Source organism: Sapajus apella, unplaced genomic scaffold (genome assembly GCF_009761245.1).
Source record: "Sapajus apella isolate SASKATOON/1434 unplaced genomic scaffold, GSC_monkey_1.0 scaffold4, whole genome shotgun sequence".
NCBI classification, from domain to species: domain Eukaryota; kingdom Metazoa; phylum Chordata; class Mammalia; order Primates; family Cebidae; genus Sapajus; species Sapajus apella.
The window spans coordinates 35,288,091-35,307,568 of record NW_022436944.1 but is presented as its reverse complement, the minus strand read 5'-3'; the positions used below and the strand labels follow the sequence as shown (position 1 = coordinate 35,307,568).

The 19,478-nt window shown below is 37.5% G+C and overlaps 1 protein-coding gene and 1 pseudogene across 11 annotated transcripts in view; one reads left to right on the top strand and one right to left on the bottom strand.

The window, feature by feature from the left end:
• Positions 1-19,478, top strand: part of ATP2C1 (ATPase secretory pathway Ca2+ transporting 1) — a 165,313-nt gene that overhangs the window by 53,110 nt on the left and 92,725 nt on the right. For 10 of the 11 annotated variants that reach the window (XM_032266721.1, XM_032266728.1, XM_032266743.1 and 7 more), the window contains one exon: positions 18,936-19,046. In XM_032266721.1, the coding sequence (XP_032122612.1) occupies positions 18,936-19,046 (111 nt within the window). Of the gene's footprint in view, positions 1-17,709; positions 18,767-18,935; positions 19,047-19,478 lie in introns of those variants that run through there. The other variant, XM_032266790.1, reaches the window with a different exon arrangement.
• LOC116542149 lies at positions 7,461-8,141 on the bottom strand (annotated as a pseudogene).

The window sequence follows — 19,478 nt, the reverse complement described above, 5'->3', positions numbered from 1 at the left end:
TTTACTGCAGCAACATTTGTAATAGCAAAAGACAGGAGTCAGCCTAAATGTCATCAAGAGGACTAGCTAAGATTGAAGTACTACATGTAATGAAATGCCCTGTGAGCCATTAAAAAGAATGAGGCAGGTCAGTATGTAGGATGACATAGAATCCAAGATGTATTGAATGATGAAAGTTATCGTGTTGTTCTATTAGTAATTTAAAAAAAAACACCAGAAATATTTATACATATACCTGCATAGAATATGACTGGCAGTATGCACAGAAATAGTTAACAGAGGTTACTTCCGGGCAGTAGGACTGGAAATCTCATTAAATCCTTTCTCATTACTTGACTTTTTTAAAAAACAATGAGCAGGTTTTTATTTTCTGAGAAATCATTAAAAATGATTTAGTAATGTAAGTAAAATTAAAATTAGTACTACTCTTTAGGAATAAGATGTTTTCTTTCTGTCAGCTTGATTGTTTGGTATATAATCCCTGCTGGTTTCCAGAGGTAAATGCATTTTATTGTGATTTTTATTGCTATATGGAAAATGGATTAGAATTAGCTCTTTGGTACAAATATTCAATAGCATTTAGAACCACATTTTTCATTTCTACCTATTGTAAGTATGGGAGAAAAAGTTGATTTATCTTTTAAGAGTTGTGATTGTGCTAGTTTTTAATTCATCACATGAAGAATATTTAAGAATATTTAATTCTTTAAGTGCAAAGAATATTTAAGAATACTTAAGTGCTTCGAAGCCTGATTATGCCATTGTTCTTTGGGTTTGTGCACTGAAACTTAAGGTTCAATGTAGAAGGTAACCGTTTGACAGTACCTCCCTTAACAGCGGTTACTAATGACAGTACCTCCCTTAACAGCTGTTACTAATTCATTTTCAGAAATCTTATTACCACAGGCAATAAGGAGGCAGTGATATCCTTCTGCATTTTGCCAGACCATTCCTAGAATTTTTAAGGTTAGAGCGGACCAACTTCCCATCCCATTTAAAAATGGGACCAACATCTCCCCTAGAGACTTTCTGGTGACTGGAAACTTTTATCTGTTGATGCTGGTTCTGTTTTTAGGGAAAATGTCATGTTTCATGTAACATATCTTAAAATATTTCAAGGTGCCTGTCACATCCTTTATTTAGAAATCTTTACAGAAATCCAATTAATGATCTGGTACCACCCTTCATACTTCTGTAGGCGGAACATTCCTAATTCCTTCCGCTGATCATGTTAACACCTCATTTGCAGAAATGTCACCATAGTATACGATGCTTGGTAGCAGGCTCTCATGATGCCTTAACCTGAGTATAGACTCCTCAAGATGTGGTTGGATTGTTGGAAAGTATTCTAGGCTCATTGAATCCCTTGGACTAAAACGCTGTCTTTCTCATAATCCAGTTTAGGATAATGTTTACCATTTTAGCAATAGGTTTGCACTGAGAATGCTTTTACAGCTATTTAAATGATGTTTGAGGTCAGCTTACCCATGTGTTTATCTGAATTATTATTGTAGAGCCTCAGCATCTGGTATGTTAGTAGCTGGTTTTTCAGTGTAGTAGAAGTTTTTTATTTATATATTTATATATTTATTTATTTTCAATAGAATTAGGGTCTCCCTATGTTGCCCAGGCTGGTCTCGAACTCCTGGGCTCAAATGATCCTACTGCCTTGGCCTCCCAAAGTACTGGGATTACAGGCATGAGCCGTGGCCATGTAGTAGTTTTTTACATTTATCTCTAATAAGTATACATATGCTTTTATAAATGTTGAGGTGGTGGTATGTTGCCTCTTCTCATTGATTCTGCCTGATAGGCTTGTTTGAATTTTGTTTTAATTATGAGGCAAGGCGGCTATCCCTCTCCAGCCTAGAGTTAGTCATCTTGGATAAGTATGTTATTCAGTATTTATCTGAGTTGTTGATAAAATATTAACAGAATAGAGCCTCATGGTACACCTAGTTGTATTGAGTTATTAATACTGCTGGCTCACCTATCACAGATTACTCAGTTTAGCTGTGTATTTTCATGTAACAGTGTTTATAAAATGTCTGGTTGGCATCAGAAGACTGTACAGCCTTATTCTTAGACATGGTGTTTTTAAATGATTGTTTTCTCCTTTTCAAAAGTTAAAAAAAGAAAACTAAAGATTTTTTTGGTGCATGTATGGGAGAAGAGGAGAGGTGGAAGGATGAGAAGATTCTTTGCAGAAAGTTTGCTTTTGGTTAAAAGAAGCTGTGTTCTTAGATCTTACATCTAGTCTCACTGTACTAAAATTAGTCCTCTGAACTTGATCTACTTTGAAATTTTTGAATTACCTGACTAAATATTGTACAATAAGAAGGAGGGCTTTTAGAGTTATATATTGGTTCAGTTCCTGGCCACATCACTGCCTAGTTTTGTTAGTTTCTGTTTATGTTGGGCACATTACTTCTTTAATCTTTAATTTCCTCATCTAATATAGTAAAAATAATGCCCCCTTCTGAGCGTTTTCTGAGGATTAAATGAAGTATTAGAAATAAAGCAGTCAGCATCAATACTGGCACTTAGCAGCTTAAAAAGAGTAACCCTACTCTTTCCCTCCTCCTCTTCCTCTTGCTGCTAGTATTCTTCTTCCTATTACATTTTTTCCTCTGACTGCTACTGTGATAACACAGGCATGACTAAATGTGAAATCAGTAGAGTTTTAGACTTTTTTTAAACTCAAAGCTTCAAAATAGTAAAAACACCCTATTTCTTGCAGATCCTTTAAGGATAAATAGTTGGTCTTTTAAAATGAAAGTGACTTTATAAATCATTCTACTATAAGGACACATGCACACGAATGTTCATTGCAACACTGTTTACAGTAGCAAAGACTTGGAACCAACCCAAATGCCCATCGATAATGGACTGGCAGGGAAAATGTGGCACATGTACACCATGGAATACCGTGCAGCCATCAAAAACGATGAGTTTGTGTCCTTTGTAGGGACATGGATGAACCTGGAAACCATCATTCTCAGCAAACTGACATAATAACAGAAAAACACCGCATGTTCTCACTCATAGGCAGGTGTTGAACAGTGAGAACACATGGATACAGGGAGGGGAGCATCACACACTGGGGTCTGTCGGGGGGAAATAGGGGAGGGACAGCGGGGGGGTGGGGAGTTGGGGAGAGAGAGCATGGGGAGAAATGCCAGATACAGCTGATGGGGAGGAAGGCAGCAAATCACACTGCCATGTGTGTACCTATGCAACAATCTTGCATGTTCTTCACATATACCCCAAAACCTAAAATGCAATAAAAAAAAATGAAAGTGACCTGTGAAAGTTTTATAGCTAGACATTTTTGTTCTTCAGTTTAAGGCTTAAGCCATATAGTTTTTTTTTGTTTTTTTTTTTTAACTAGTCAAGGCCAGTAGTGAGGAGGAAAAGAGTAGAATAAGGTATTGGATCTGTAACTAACTGTGAACAATCAATTGAGATAACTCAGCTGCCTTCAGCCAAGCCATGTTGTTTACAAGGAAACATTTATTCAGCTTAGTAATTCATGTTGAATTACTTTTGGCTACTTTGTGTTGAATAATATCATTTTGGGGTGTCTTTATCTTTTTTGGGGGGCGGGGATATAGGGTCTTGGTATTTTGCACAGGTTGGGCTTGAACTCTTGAACCTCTGCTTTAGCCTCCTAATTAGATGATGTCTTTGATTATATCTTAATAAAAGGACTGGAAGTGGAAGCAAGGAATTAAAAACACAGATATGAACATACTAATATATTTTAGGCAAGTAGTTGTCTATGAGTGAGTAACCTGCTTGACTAAGATTTTGATTGCCCATCCCTTTTATCTTCTACCTCTTTATCTCATAGTATACTTTGAGCATGAGAACATGGGGAACAAAAATTTCAATAGAAGAGGCCCAATTATTTGTGAACAAGTATGAGAACCATCTGGATATTCTGCTGTCGTTATAATACAGAGCAAATAGAGCATTAGCATTTATGGGAAAGCAATTGGATTGCTGAATCTTCTTTGACTTGTTTGTTGCTTTGGATGAGAAGAGGGTTCTCCTCTTACCTCTTGCTAAAGATTGGGAAAGAAAATTGTTAATCATTAACTTATGGTATTAAATTGTTCCTGTTTTTTTTTTTTTTTTTGAGATGGTGTCCCACTCTGTTGCCCATGATCTTGTCTTACTGCAGCCTCCACCTTCAGGCAAGTGATTCTGCTGCCTCAGCCTCCCAAGTAGCTACGATTATAGGCAGCTGCTACCACGCCCAGCTAATTTTTGTATTCATATACATATACAGTATATAAATACAAAATCATGTATGTTTTTGAGACGGAGTCTTGTTCCATAGCCCAGGCTAGAGTGCAGTGGCACAATCTTGGCTCACTGCAACTTCTGCCTCCCGGGTTCAAGTGATTCTCCTGCTTCAGCCTTCTGAGTAGCTGGGATTACAGGCATGCACAACCTTGCCCAGCTAAGTTTTGCATTTTTAGTAGAGACAGGGTTTCACCATGTTGGTCAGCCTGGTCTCAATCTCCTGACCTCGAGATCTGCCCACCTCTGCCTCCCAAAGTTGTGGGATTATAGGTATCAGCCACCGCACTCAGCCTAATTTTTGTAGTTTTAGTAGAGACATGGTTTTACCATGTGGGCCAGGCTGGTCTCAACCTCCTGACCTCAAGCGATCCACCCACCTTGGCTTCCCAACGTCCCGGGATTACAGATGTGAGCCGCCGCTCTGGCCTAATTCATTCTTGATTATAGGAATGTATAGTTTTTGGTTAGGGATAATAGTGTTAGTTGAAAAACTAAGGAAAAGGTCTGGTTGCTTAGCTTAGTTTTTCATTTATCCTTTCATTTAACAGTTACTGAGTACCACCTTTATGCCAGGCATGGTCAATGTTGGTTTGTGTGACCTGCAGTTCTTGTAGCTATTGAGTTTATCGTGTAGTTGAGAGAAAAAGACATGTTTGGAGGAGCAGTGATAGCTAAGTGGTAGGGGCCTGGGGGTGAGTAATTGGTTCAGGGTTGTCGCGAGACATCATGAAAAAGCTCATATAAAGAATGAGGCCTAAAAGATTAGTGTAGGGTATGGAGTGTGAAGGCTGGATCTGGTCCTTGCCTGTAGAAATGTGCTACAAGCATTTCGGGCAAAGGAACTCAGTGGTAGACCTCCCCTACATATGCCACCTCAGTAATGTGGTTTTGGAATTTATATTTAGCCATTTATATTTAGCCTGAGGCATTCTGAGTCAGTGCAAATCCAGTGTCACTAAATAAAAGAGTTATGTATGTTAATAATAGAGGATTAGCCATCCTTTTATATGAAGGACAGCATTACTAGGACATGTAAAGCAAACTTATTTGTGACAAATAACAGAACATTGAAGTATAGCTAATAAACTGTGTTCTTATGGTCTTCTGTTAAGTAACATTCCTTTTAGAGATATTCATGGAGTATGAGTGTTTAAAGTGAGGTGGAGGCCAGGTGCAGTGGCTCACACTTGTAATGAGGCTGAGGCGGGTGGATTGCCTGAGCAACACTGTGAAACCCCGTCTCTATTAAAATACAAAAAATTAGCCAGGCATGGTGGCATGTGCCTGTAATCCCAGCTACATTGGAGGCTGAGACAGGAGAATCACTTGAACCTGGGAGGCAAAGGTTGCAGTGAGCTGAGATCGCAGCACTGCACTCCAGCCTGGGCAACAGAGCAAGACTCCATCACAAAAAAAATAAATAAATGAAAATTAAAAAAAAGTAAGGTGGAAACTGTGATTTCCTTGGATGATGGGCCCAAAAGGTGATTGATTAGTAGGGTTAAAGCTTAAATTTGTACTGAAATTTATATTTATTTTTTCTTCCTCTTTTTTTCCCCCCCAAAGTCATTATGTATTACTGCAGTTCCAATTTCTTTTACCTTAGGAGGAAAACAGCTGGTACCATTGCAGGCAGAATTCAAATTCCCTGATTAATGAAGTGGAGGACTGTTTGAATCTTTAATGTCTACTTTTATGTGTAACTTGACCCCTTATTTCTCTTTTGGTTTTCTTTTTTTTATGCAGCTACTCAACAGCTCAGTTTTTCTTTTTCTTTTTTAATTCAGCCCTTGGTTTTCTTTATCTTTTTATTGTCCAAAAACACACAAATGGTGTTTTCTTGCCCACCTTTCTTACTCATATTGAGGATTGGTTTTTCTCAACATGGCTTTTGAAAGTAAATGTGTACTGACTGATGTCGCTTCCCTGATTTTATCCTTAGAGCAGCTAAGATCATTGGTTTCCAGAAAGGAAGCACACACAAGTTCCTGACTTGTGATGGTTTGACTTAGGATTTTTCAGCTTCACGATGGTGTGAAAGCAATAAGCATTCAGTAGAAGAAGTACTTCTGCTTTTCACTTTCAGTACAGTATTATTTATTAAATACGTGAGATAGTCAACACTTTATAAAATAGGCATCGTATTAGATTATTTTGCTCAACTATAGGCTAATGTAAGTGTTCTGAGTGTGTTTAAGATAGGCTATGCTAAGCTATGATGTTTGCTTCGGTAGGTTAGGTGTATAAAATGCATTTTTCACTTGTTACTTTCAACTTATGATGGATTTATTGAGATATCTCATTGTGGTTGAGGAGCATAGTGGATTCTATGAAGATAAACTTTACTAGGTAAAAGACATTTTTTTCAAAAGCAGATTAGTAATATGTGAATGCCTTTGGATTTGTTTTATCTAAGTAAGACTTTAGATTTTATTGTATTATTGATGGTTTGCAATTGTGTTTAACACAGCATTTGGGAATGAGTACCAGATTATTATTTCAGAATCCTGCTTACATGGTAGTGTGTGCTAAAAATTAAGATGTAACACTTTTGCTTTTATTTCACTTTGAGATTTAAAAACTGCTAAAACTTGATATCAGATAGGTGAAAACTTTTTTTTTTTACTTGCAAAAATATTCTCTTAAAAATATTGTGGTAAAGAGATCTATCCTCTTAATGAATTTTAAAGTATACATTATTGTTGGCTGTAGGTACAATGTTGTACAGCAGTTCTCTAGTGCTTGTTCATCTTGCTTGACTAAAACTTTATGACCCTTGATTAGTCACTCTCCGTTTCTTTTTCTCCTAGGCTCCGCTAACCGTCATTCCTCACTTTGATTTTTATGAATTTGTATTATTTTAGATACCTCATACAAGTGGAGTTATACAGTTGTCTTTTTGTGACTGGCTTATTTCACTTAGCATAGCGTTCTCAAGATTCATCCATGTTGTGACATTTTGTAGAATTTCTTTTTTTTTTTCTTCTCCAAGCTGAAGTTTTATTTGAAGTGTAAAAGAAACGGTTCTCAAAAGATGCTGGTGAATAAAGCAAAAGGATACGATACAATGCTCTCTTCATATGAGCTAGCCAGCCTATCCAAATACAGCAATTTTGTAGTAGTTTAGAAAGATTATCTGTGCCTAGATTATGAAGAAATTCTCAAGAGTGAGATGCTTATTTCTGGATTTACTCCTCACTGGGCATGAACAAGAGCCCCTGCTCCTTGGCCATAGACAAATACCCTGGGCTCAAAATTCTTTGCATAGCACCCTTTACCATAGATTTCATTTTCTTTTTCATTCAAAGTTCTTGATTCAAGACTCTTCCCACACTTTGCACATTGTAAATAGTGTTTGTGCCAGGGCTTTCCAGCTCCGATTATCTTCTCGCAGTATATATGGACTCTCCACATCTGGAACACTTCTCAGCACCTTTGTATTTCTGAGCTAATTTAGAAGTATTTGGATTTGTTGTAGACCTGTGAGGCAGAACACTCTCTTGCTTGATGCCCAGTGTCTCCCAATGTGTGCCAGCACCCTGGTTGTAAACAGTAGCCTTTTGGCCCATACGTCTTTCCGTAGCAGGATTTGCAGTAGATCTCTTATTTGCGAATTGTTACTGTTGTGCTGTCTAAATTATTCCTGCAAACCATACATAGAAAGCAACAGCAGTGGCATCTCCTGCCATCACACTGTACCTCTTTGGCATGGTACAGGGTCCTCCCGCAGGCCCCACACTTATTTCCACCTTTCCACGTAGGCATTTTGAGTAGGAGGCAGGAGCATGCACCACAGTTGGAGCTAGCAAGGCTGGGCTGGGCTAGAGGGAAGGTCCGGGGAGTCTGAGATCCCTAGTTCTCCTTCTCCCCTCCCCTGTCCTCCCCTGTCCTCCCCTGTCCTCCCCTGTCCTCCCCTCCCCTCCCCTGTCCTCCCCTCCCCTCCCCTCCCCTGTCCTCCCCTTTCTTCCCCTCCCCTGTCCTCCCCTCCCCTGTCCTCCCCTCCCCTCTCTTTCCCTCTCCTCCTCTCCACTGTCCTCCCCTCCCTTCCCTTCTCCTCCCCTCCCCTCCCTTCTCCTCTCCTCCCCTCCCTTCTCCTTCCCTCTGTTCCCCTCCCCTTTGTTCCCCTCTCTTCCCCTCCCCTCTTGTTGCCCAGGACAGAGTATAATAGTGCAATCTCAGCCCACTACAACCTCTGCCTCCCAGGTTCAAGTGATTCTCCTGCCTTAGCCTCCTGAGTAGCTGGGATTACAGGCTCCTGGCTCACACCCAGCTAATTTTTGTAGTAGAATTGGGGTTTCACCATGTTGGCCAGACTGTTCTCAAACTTGACTGCAGGTGATCCTCCTGCGTCTGACTTCTAAAGTGCTGAGATTACAGGCGTGAGCCACAAAGCCCAGCCTAGAGTTTCTTTTTTAAGGCTACATAGTATTCCATTGTACATATATACTGCATTTTAAAAATCCTTTCATCTGTTGGTGTACATTAGGTTTCTGTACATATCACTGTCACATTGTGAATAGTGTTGTGGTAAACGCTGGAATGCTGATATCCCTTTGAGATCCTGACTTTATTCTTTTGGTGGTGCAGTCTTGGCTCACAGCATACCCTAAAATGGGACTGCTGTGTATATATAGTAGTTCTGTTTTTAAATTTTGGAAAAACCTTCATACTTTTTTGCATATTGGCTGTACCATTTTGCATTCCCACCAACAGTGTTGCAATTTCTTCACATCCTCACCAACAGTAATTGTGTTTTGTTTTGATAATAGTTATCCTTACAGGTGTGAGGTAATACTGCGTTGTGGTTTTGATTTGCATTTCCCTAATGGTTAATGATGAACATCTTTTCATGTGCTTCCTGTCCATTTGGATATCTTTGGAGAAATGTCTGTTGATGTCCTTAGCTCATTTTTTTAATTGAATTATTTGTGTTTTTTACTGTTGAAATATAGGTGTTCTTTGTATATTTGGTGAGTTGTACCTTGTCGGATACATGTTTGCAAATATATTCTCTCATTCCATAGGTTGCCTTTTTTTCTCTGTTGTTCCTTTTGCTGTGTAGACGCTTTTTAGTTTGATGTAGTCCCATTCATTTATTTTTGTTTTGGTTGCTTATGTTTTTGATATTAAATCCTTGAGATAATCACCTATACCAGTGTCACGAAGCTTTTCCTGTATGTTTTCTTCTAGGAGTTTTAGTTTCATGTCTTATGTTTAAGTTATTAAATTATTTTTAGTTGATTTATGTGTATGAAGTAAGAAAAGGGTACAGTTTTGTTTTGTTTTTAGGTTTTTGCATGTAGATATGAAGTTTTCCTGATGCTATTCCTTTCCTCATTGTTTATTCTTGGCATCTTTGTTGAAGATCAGTTGACCATAGGCTCTCTTTTGTGTTCTTGTGGGTTGATATGTCTGTCTTTATGCCAGTACCATACCCATTTAGATTATGGTAGCTTTGTAATGTTAATATATTTTGAAATCAGGAAGCATGATGCCTCCAGCTTTGTTCTTTTACAAGATTGATTTGGCTATTTATGGTCTTTTGTGGTTCCATATAAATTTTAGAATTGTTTTTATATTTCTATAAAAAATACCACTGGGATTTTAACAGAGATTGCATAGAATTTATAGATCACTTTGGGAATATGAGCATTTAAAAAATATTAAGTCTGACAGTCTGTGAACATGGATATCTCTCTGTTTTTTTGTGTGCCTTATTTAATTTCATTCATCAGTGTTTTGTAGTTTTCAATGAACAAACCTTTCACTTCATTTAAGTTTGTTCCTAGGTAGTTCTTTTTTTTCTATTGTAAATGAGATTGTTTTTCTTTCAGATAGTTTGTTAGTGTATAGAAACATTACTGATTTTTGTATTTTGATTATGTATCCTGCTACTTTTCTCAATTTATTAGTTCTAACAGTTTTTTAAAAATGGGATCTTGAGAGTTTTCTAATGTATAACATTAAGTTGTTGGCAAAGGGACAATTTTTTTTTTTTTTTTTTTTTGAGATAGAGTCTCATTCTGTTGCCCAGGCTGGAGTGCGTGGTGCAATCTTGACTCACTGCAATCTCTACCTCCCAGGTTCAAGTGATTCTCCTGCCTCAGCCTCCCAAGTCATTGAGATTATAAGCTCCTGCCAATTCGCTGGACTAATTTTAGTATTTTTAGTGGAGATGGGATTTCACCGTGTTGGCCAGGCTGGTGTGGAACTCCTGATCTCAAGTGATCTGCCCACCTTGGCCTCCCAAAAGTGCTTGGATTACAGGCATGAGCCACTGTACCTGGCCCAAAAGGAGCAATTTTACTACTTCCTTTCTGATTTGGATGCTGTTTATTTTTTATATGTTGTTCAACATTTAATTTATTGCTTAATTGCTTTGGCTAGGATTTCTAGTACTGTGTTGAATTTAAGTAGTGAGAGTGGGCATCCTTGCCTTGTTCTAATCTTTCAGGAAGTTTCTGTTTTTTGCTATTGAATGTAATGTTGGCTGTGGGCTTTTCAGATGTGGTCTTTATTGTGTTACTTTCTTTTTATTCCTAGTGTGTAGAGAGTTTTTATAATGAAAGCGTGTTGAGTTTTATCAGATGCTTTTTCTGCATCTGCTGAGATGATCATGTGATTTTTAGCTTTGATTCTGTTAATGTGGTGTATCACATTAATACATTTTTAATGTGTAGAATCATCCTTGCATCACAAGGATAAATCACAGTCATGGTGTAGGATGCTTGTAATGTATTGTTGGATTTGGTTTGCTCGTATTTTGTTGTGGATTTGCATTTATGTTCATCAAGTATATTGGCTTGTTTTCATTTGGAAGTGTTTTACCCTTTTCAATTTTTTGAAAGCATTTAAGAAGGATTGGTGTTAATTCTTTAAATGCTTGATAGAATTCACCGGTGAAGCCATCTGATCCTGGGCTTTCTTATGTTGGGAGGTTTGTGATTACTGATTCAGTCTTCATACTAGTTGTAAATCTGTTGAAGCTTTATTTTTTTTTATGATTCAATCTTGATAGGTTGTATGTTTTTAGTAATTTATCCATTTTTTCTAGGTTATTCAATTTGTTAGTGTATAATTGTTGATATGAATTTTTTTATTTATGTTGTAATGCCTCAGTTGTAATGAGTCTTTTCTCATTTCTGATTTTGAGTTTTCTTTTTCTTAGTCTAGCAAAGGGTTTGTCAAGTTTGTTTCTTTTCAAAAAACCAACTCAGTGTTTTTTTATTTTATTAATTTCTGCTCTGATCTTTGTTATTTTTTTTCTTTTAGCTTTGGACTCAGTTCTTTTTCTAGTTCTTCGAGGTATAAAGTTAGATCATTTATTTGAGATTTTTTTTTCCAGAAACTGAACTTGAACCTTTTTTTGTTTATATTTTATTTATTTCATTTCAGTAGTTTTTGGGGAAAGGTGATTTTTGGTTATATGGATAAGTTCTTTAGTGGTGATTTCTGAGATTTTAGTGCACCTGTCACCCAAGCAGTGTACACTGTACCCAATGTGTAGTCTTTTATTCCTCACTGCCCGCCACTGTTCCCCAAATCCCCAGAGTCCATTGTATTATTATTATGCCTTCGTGTCCTTCATAGATTAGCTCCCACTTAAAATGAGAACATGTGATATTTGGTTTTCCATTCCTGAGTTACATCACTTAGAATAATGTTCTCCAACTTCATACAGGTTACTGTCAATGCCATTATTGTGTTCTTTTGTATGGCTAAATAGTATTCCATGGTGTATATACACCATGTTTTCTTTGTGTACTCATTGGTTGATGGGCATTTAGGCTGGTTCCAGATTTTGCAGTTGTGAATTGTACTGCTGTAAACAAGCATGTGCAAGTGTCTTTTTCATACAATGACTTCTTTTCTTCTGCATAGATACCCAACAGTGGGATTGCTGGATCAAATGGTAGTTCCAGTTTCAGTTCTTTAAGGAATCTTCATACTGTTTTCCATAGTGGTTGTACTAGCTTATATTATCACCAGCAGTATAAGAGTGTTCCCTTTTCATGACATCCATGCCAACATCTATTTTTTGTTTTTTGATTTATAAATTAGGGCCATTCTTGCAGGAGTAAGTATCTCATTGTGGTTTTGATTTGCATTTCCCTGATAATTAGTGATGTTGAGTGTTTTTTAAAATAAGTTTCTTGGCCATTTGTATATCGTCTTTTGAGAATTGTCTATTCGTGTCCCTTGCCCACTTTTTAATGAGATTATTTTCTTTTCCTTGCTGATTTGAGTTCCTTGTAGATTTTGGATATTAGTTCTTTGTCAGATGCATAGTTAATGAGTATTTTCTCTCACTCTAGGGTTTGTCTGTTTGCTCTGCTGATTATTTCTTTTGCTGTGCAGGAGCTTTTTAGTTTAATTAGGTCCCATCTGTTTTTTGCTTTTTTGTTGCATCTACTTTTGTGTTCTTGGTCATGAACTCTTTACTTAAGCCAATGTTTAGAAGAGTTTTTCTGATGTTATCTTCTAGAATTTTTATGGGTTCAGTTCTTAGATTTAAGTAAGTCTTTAATGTTGAGTTGATTTTTATATAAGGTGAGAGATGAGGATCTAGTTTCATTCTTCTACATGTGGCTTGCCAATTATCCCAGCACCTTTTGTTGAATAGGGTGCCCTTTCTCTGTGTTGTGTTTCTGTTTGCTTTGTTGAAGATAAGTTGGCTGTAAATATTTGGCTTTATTTCTGGGTTCTCTATTCTGTTCCTTTTGTCTGGCTGTAAATATTTGGCTTTATTTCTGGGTTCTCTATTCTGTTCCTTTTGTCTATGTGCCTGTTTTTATGCCAGTACCAGGCTGTTTTGGTAACTGTAGCCTTGTTTTATAGTTTGAAGTTAGGTAATATGATGCCTGCATATATGTTCTTTTTGCTTAGTCATGCTTTGGCTGTGTGGGCTCTCTTTTGGTTCTATATGATTTAGGTTTGTTTGTCTGTTTGTTTTTTTGGTTCTGTGAAGAATGATGATGGTACTTTGACGGGAATTGCATTGAATCTGTAGATTGCATTTGGCAATATGGTTTTTTTTTCACGATACTGATTCTACCAATCCATGAGGCATGGAATGTGTTTCCATCTGTTTGTGTTATATATGATTTCTTTTAGCAGTGTTTTATAGTTTTCCTTGTAGAGATCTTTCTCCCCCTTGGTTAGGTATATTCCTAATTATTTATTTATATTTTTTGCAGCTGTTGTAAAAGGGATTGAGTTTTTAACTTTTATTTTCAGCTTAGTCATTGTTGGTCTATAGCAGTAGTACTGGTTTGTGTACATTGATTTTGTATCCTGAAACTTTACTGAGAATTTGTTTATCAGATTTAGGAGCTTTTTGATGAGCCTTAGGGTTTTCTAGGTATATGATCATATTATGTGTGACAGTTAGACTTCCTCTGTACTGATTTGGATGCCATTAATTTCTTACCTGATTGTTCTGGCTAAGACTTACAGTACTACATTGAATAGAAGTGGTGAAAGTAGGCATCTTTGTTTTGTCCCAGTTATCAGGGGGAATGCTTTCAACTTTCCCCTGTTCAGTATACTGTTAGCTGTGGGTTTGCCATAGATGGCTTTTACTACCTTGAGGTATGTCCCTTCTATGCTGATTTTACTGAGGATTTTAATCATAAAGAGATGCTGGATTTTGTCAAATGCTTTTTCTGTGTCTATTGAAATGATTATATGATTTTTGTTTTTAATTCTGCTTATGTAATGTATCGTATTTACTGATCCTGCATCCCTGCTATGAAACCCACTTGATCATGATAGTACTGTTCTTCCGCCCTTTATGTCTTTTTTAAACTGTTGTTTCTTTGAAGTCTGGTTTGTCTGATATAAGAATAGCTGCTCCTACGAGGGGCATGGTGGTTCACACCTATAATCCCAGCACTTTGGGAGGCAGTGGTGGGTGGATCACTTGAGGTCAGGAGTTTGAGACTAGCCTGGTCAACATGGTGAAACCCTGTCTCTACCAAAATACAAAAATTAGCCAGGTGTGGTGGCAGGCCCCTGTAATTCCAGCTACTCGGGAGGCCGAGACAGGAGAATCACTTGAACCCAGGAGATGGAGGTTGCAGTGAGCCGAGATTGTGCCACTGTACTCCAGCCTGGGTGATGAAGTGGGACTCTGTCTCAAAAAAAAAAAAAAAAAAAAAAAAAAGAATTACTCCTTCCGCTTGCTTTTGGCTTTCATTTTCATGGAATATGTTTTTCCATCTCTTTAAGTTTATATGAGTTTTTATGTGTTAGATGAGTCTCTTGAAAACAGCAAATATTTGGTTCGTAGATTTTTATCCACTTTTTCCATTCTCTATCTTTTAAGTGGAGTATTTAGGCCATTTATTTTCAACGTTAGTATTGAGATGTGAGGTACTGTTCTTTTCATCATGCTAGTTGTTGCCTTAATCCCTTAGCTCTTGAGATTTTTCCTTCATCTTGACTTTAGGTAACCTGATGACTATGTGCCTAAGCAATCTTTTTGTGATTAATTTCTTAAGTGTTCTTGAGCTCTTGTATTTGGATGTCTAGATCTCTAGCAAGGCTGGGGAAGTTTTCCTTGTTTATTGCCTCAATATATTTTCCAAACTTTTAGATTTCTCTTCTTCCTCAGGAACACCAATTATTCTTAGGTTTGGATTTTTAACATAGTCCCAACCTTCATGGAGGCTTTATTTATTTTTTTAAAGTTATTTTTCTTTATATTGATGGATTGGGTTAATTTGAAAGCCTTGTATTCTGTCTCTGAAGTTCTTTCTTCTGCATGTGTGATTCTTTTGCTGAGACTTTCCAGTGCATTTTGCATTTCTCTGTGTCCTTGATTTCCAGAAATTGTGGTTGTTTTTATTTATGCTGTTTCACTGAAGAATTTTCCTTTCATATCCTGTAACATGCTTTTGATTTCTTTGGGTTAGACATGAGCTTTCTCTGGTGCCTCCTTGATTAGCTTAATAATTGACCTTCTAAATTCTTTCCTGGAAATTCAGAGATTTTGTCTTTGTTCAGATCCATTGTTGGTGAGCTGGTATGATTTTTTGGTGGTGTTAAAGAACCTTGTTTTGTCATATTAGCAGAATTGTTTTTCTGGTTCCTTCTCTTTTGGGTAGGCTATGTCAGAGGGAAGATCTGGGATTCAAGGGCTGCTCTTGAGATTCTTCTGTCCCATGGGGTGCTTTCTTGATGAGGTGTTCTCCCCTTTCCCCTAGGAATGGAGCTTCCTGAGAGCTGAACTTAGTGATCGTTTTTGCTCTTCTGGTCTAGTCACCAAGTGGAGCTACCGGCTTCCAGGCTAGTACTGGGGAGAGTCTATAAAGAGTCCTATGATATGATTCATTTTCAGGTCTTGCAGCTGTGGATACCAGGACCTGTCTGGTGGAGGCAGCTGGGGAGTGAAGTGGACTCTGAGGGTCCTTGGTTGTGTTTTCTTTTAGTGTGCTGGTATTATGTTGGTTGGTCTTTAGCTGGGAGGTGGCGCTTTCAAGAGCTCATCAGTTTGGGTGCTATAGGAAGGATGCAAACTTGCCCTAGAGATTCCTGGTCAAGTATTCGGGTTTCTCAGGCAGTGGGCAGAGCCATCGAGCTCCCAAGATTATGACCTTTGTCTTTGGCTACCAGGGCAGATAGAGAAAGACTACCAGGTTGGGGCAGGAATAGGTGTGTCTGAGCCTCTCCTTGGGCGGGCTTGCTGCTGGTGCTGCTGTTCGGGATGGGGTTGTGGTTTCCAGTCCAATTCCCAGGGAGATTATAGCTGCCTCTGCTGAGTCATACAGGTCACTAGGGAAGTGAGGGAGAGCTGGCAATCATAGGCCTTACCTTGCTCCCATGCAGCCCGCAGTCCTAAAAGCTGGTCTCACTCCCACCATGCCTCCTCAGCATCACCGAATCTTTTTCCAGGCAGCTGGTTACTAGGGTGGAGAACTTGCCCCAGACCACAAACCTCCGCCTTGAGAAAGCAAACAGACTCATAGTTTTTAGGCATCTCAGCGAACCTGCAGTGGTGATCCAGTTTCTTCAAAGGGTCTGTGGATTCTCTGGGCTTCCCCGGTATGTTGCTGTGGTAGTTCTTGTAGCAAAAGTTCATGATGTGAGTCTCCACATGCTGCTCTGTTTGTCGGAGTGCGAGGTACAAACTAGTTCTGCCTTCTATCCACCATCTTAATCTGAGCATCTAGAGATAGTTTTGAATAACGTTTATCTACCTACAAATTTCAAGCTTGGAACGAGACAAATAGCCATAAAAACAAACACAAAAACCTAATAGCAGAACCACTCCAATGAGGACAAAGGTTTTCAAAAAGTACTTGGACTGGAAAGCCTAGATGATACTAAAACATCAAATACAATAGTATATCCGAGACCCAGTTTGTTTAAATACGGGATAACCAGATCGTTTTAACTGCTCTGACCAATCCTTATTTCTATATATATGTAGACAAAGCTAGCACTGCTATATGGTAATAACTACTGGCATACTGCCTTGTCCTTTAAAATGTATCTGCCATACTGCTCAAACTATCAAACCAAGTTTTTCCGTTACGGCTAGGAATGTCACATGTATGCAGGGATGAGAACCTTATCACACACACTCATGCTCAAATACCAGGTCTCTCAGCCCTTGGGTGTCACCTTCCAACTCCATGTTTATTTTATGCCATGCTATCTTTGTATGTGTCCTTTCACAGTTTTCCTATTATGTGAAACACAGTAAACATCTCAACACATTTGCACCTGGTTTTGATTGCTCAGTATTATTCTTGTATGCAGTGAAACCAGTAAGCAAGTACATATAATAGAAATTATACCATCTTGGTAGAAAAGAGATATAAAAACACAGATGTACAGATTTCACCAGTAATCTCAAAAAGCCACCTCTTCAGTCTCTAGCAGGAGTCTACTTGCCACATCAGATCCTTTTACCCATCACCTCTATTCTTGAACCCCAAAGCAGGGCCAGTGCTATTAGTTTTGTACCTGGTGTCCTTAAAATGAATAAGAGATTTTGTTGATCTCTTTGTCACTGCAGACAGTGTAAATATATTTGATTCTTCTTAATTTTGTTTTATGATCTCACAAGATAAAATAACCATGCCAACTATTTCAATTCTCATTGTTTCAAGATTTAAATCATTCTGGGGGAATCTTCTCCAATGTTTCACTTAGGAATGGATCAGTGAAGTCTTTCCCCTGTCACTGTTTTATAGATTTTAAATAAGGGTGTTTCAGTGGCTCTAAAACAAGTGTGTGGCTTTTGTAAAATTCCTAATCTTTCCTCCAAGTCTTTACATTTCTTAATTATGTAAAAATATTATGCTATAAAATAATTTCAGTAATTTGTAGTAAAGAAAAGTAATCTGTCTCCAATTTCTTCAGATATTTATTAACCAATATCTTCTCATTAAACGTGGAAAAATACTACTGGTCTTTGCCTTAAAGTATTTAAATGTCCAACAGTACTTTTTAAATAAATGAGATTAGAAAACATGAATTTGGTTGTTCCAGAAACTCGGTCACATTGGGAGAATACTTTTTTCCCTAAGCGATTGTTTTTTGGAGTCAATGCAAAAAGTCTTTATGGGTACAGGCCTCCGTAGTGACATTCTAATGTAATAGAATCTTTTTTGATTTCATTTGCTTAAAGATACTGCTTTAAATGTTTTAGAGAAATATTTTATCCTAAAAAGGTTAATTATCCAGGGTTGAAAAGATCTTACCTGAAAGCTTAAAAGCTTGTATCTTGACAGTAAAATCATCATTTTAGTTTCAGTATCTTAATCAAGTGGGTGTGTGGCAATTCAAGTGTTTTCATCTCTTAAGTTTCTATAGTGGATAGCTTTTGTCTCCCTTCTATTTTAACTCAAAGCTTTCTATCTGTAAAGAATCTCAGCTTAGGACTCAAAACAAGTCTGTATTGAGGATTTATTTCTGGAATTGTGTTAAACAGTTTTCCGTAGATATAGATATTTTACTTAGGAAGCTGCATCAAGTAGGTACCTTGAATACTACTCTCTTGTGACTAACTCTGCTTGTTCACAGCCTTCCCCACCCTTCCACCAAGCCCCCCTTCACTAACCTGTGCAGTCTTTGCTTTTCTGATCTCTTTTACTTCTTGTTTTTCCCCTAGTTTTGGAGTAGCTCTTAAAGTCTGACTTGTCATGGTGCTTTGGAAGAGTAGCCAGTGTCTTTTCTGGGTAAATAAGCTATGAACTGACTAAGAGGAGTAGTTAAAATTGAGAAAGCTTAGCTGTACCTTGTCTTGCATGTTAAACATAATGAGTTTAAAGGATTATGATTATTTGTAAGCATCAGGATCTGCTAGACAGGACATCTGTTTTACTTGCTACTCTTATGTTGGTGGAGAAATAGCATGCTTTTCATTCAGTATAAAAATTTTGTGTTCTAGCTGGGCAATGATGGCTTAGTTTTTGAAATGTACTTTCTTGAGAAGTAGCATGTGGTTAGTATAAAATTGTCTTTCTTATTAGGACTAGATGCATAATTAGTCTGAAATATTTCCCTGACCGTGGAAAATAAGTTGCTGTGAACTTTTGGATTTTTATTATTCTAGACTGCATTACACTTGTTTGCTATATTCAAATATTTTTTTCTTTGGTTTTACTTCCTAGGTTGCACGTTTTCAAAAAATACCTAATGGTGAAAATGAGACAATGATTCCTGTATTGACATCAAAAAAAGCAAGTGAATTACCAGTCAGTGAAGTTGCAAGCATTCTCCAAGTAAGTGGTTAGTGGGGAGGAAGGGACTAGAAGTATATAGTCAGACACTTAGATTCTATAAATCAGTGCTGTCTAATTTAATTTTCTTCAGTGATAAAAATATTCTGTTCTATGCCATTCAGCATAGTAGCCACAAGTTGAACAGAACTGTTGAGCTTGACATAGGATTAAACCTAACAGAATTAAACGTGACTATATGACTTGAAATGTGACTAGTGTGATGGAAAAACTGAATTTAATTTCATTTAAATTTATTTAAATGGTTGTAGGTGGCTAGTGGCTACCCAATTGGACAGTGCAGCTCTAGAACATAATAGCATTTTTATGAACTACATTAGTGCTGTGTAAGAATTGATTGGATTAGGAAAATAATTATTAATGTAAGTAGTGGTAGCAGTTTTATCTTTTTTTATAAGGGATTTCTAAGGTAAA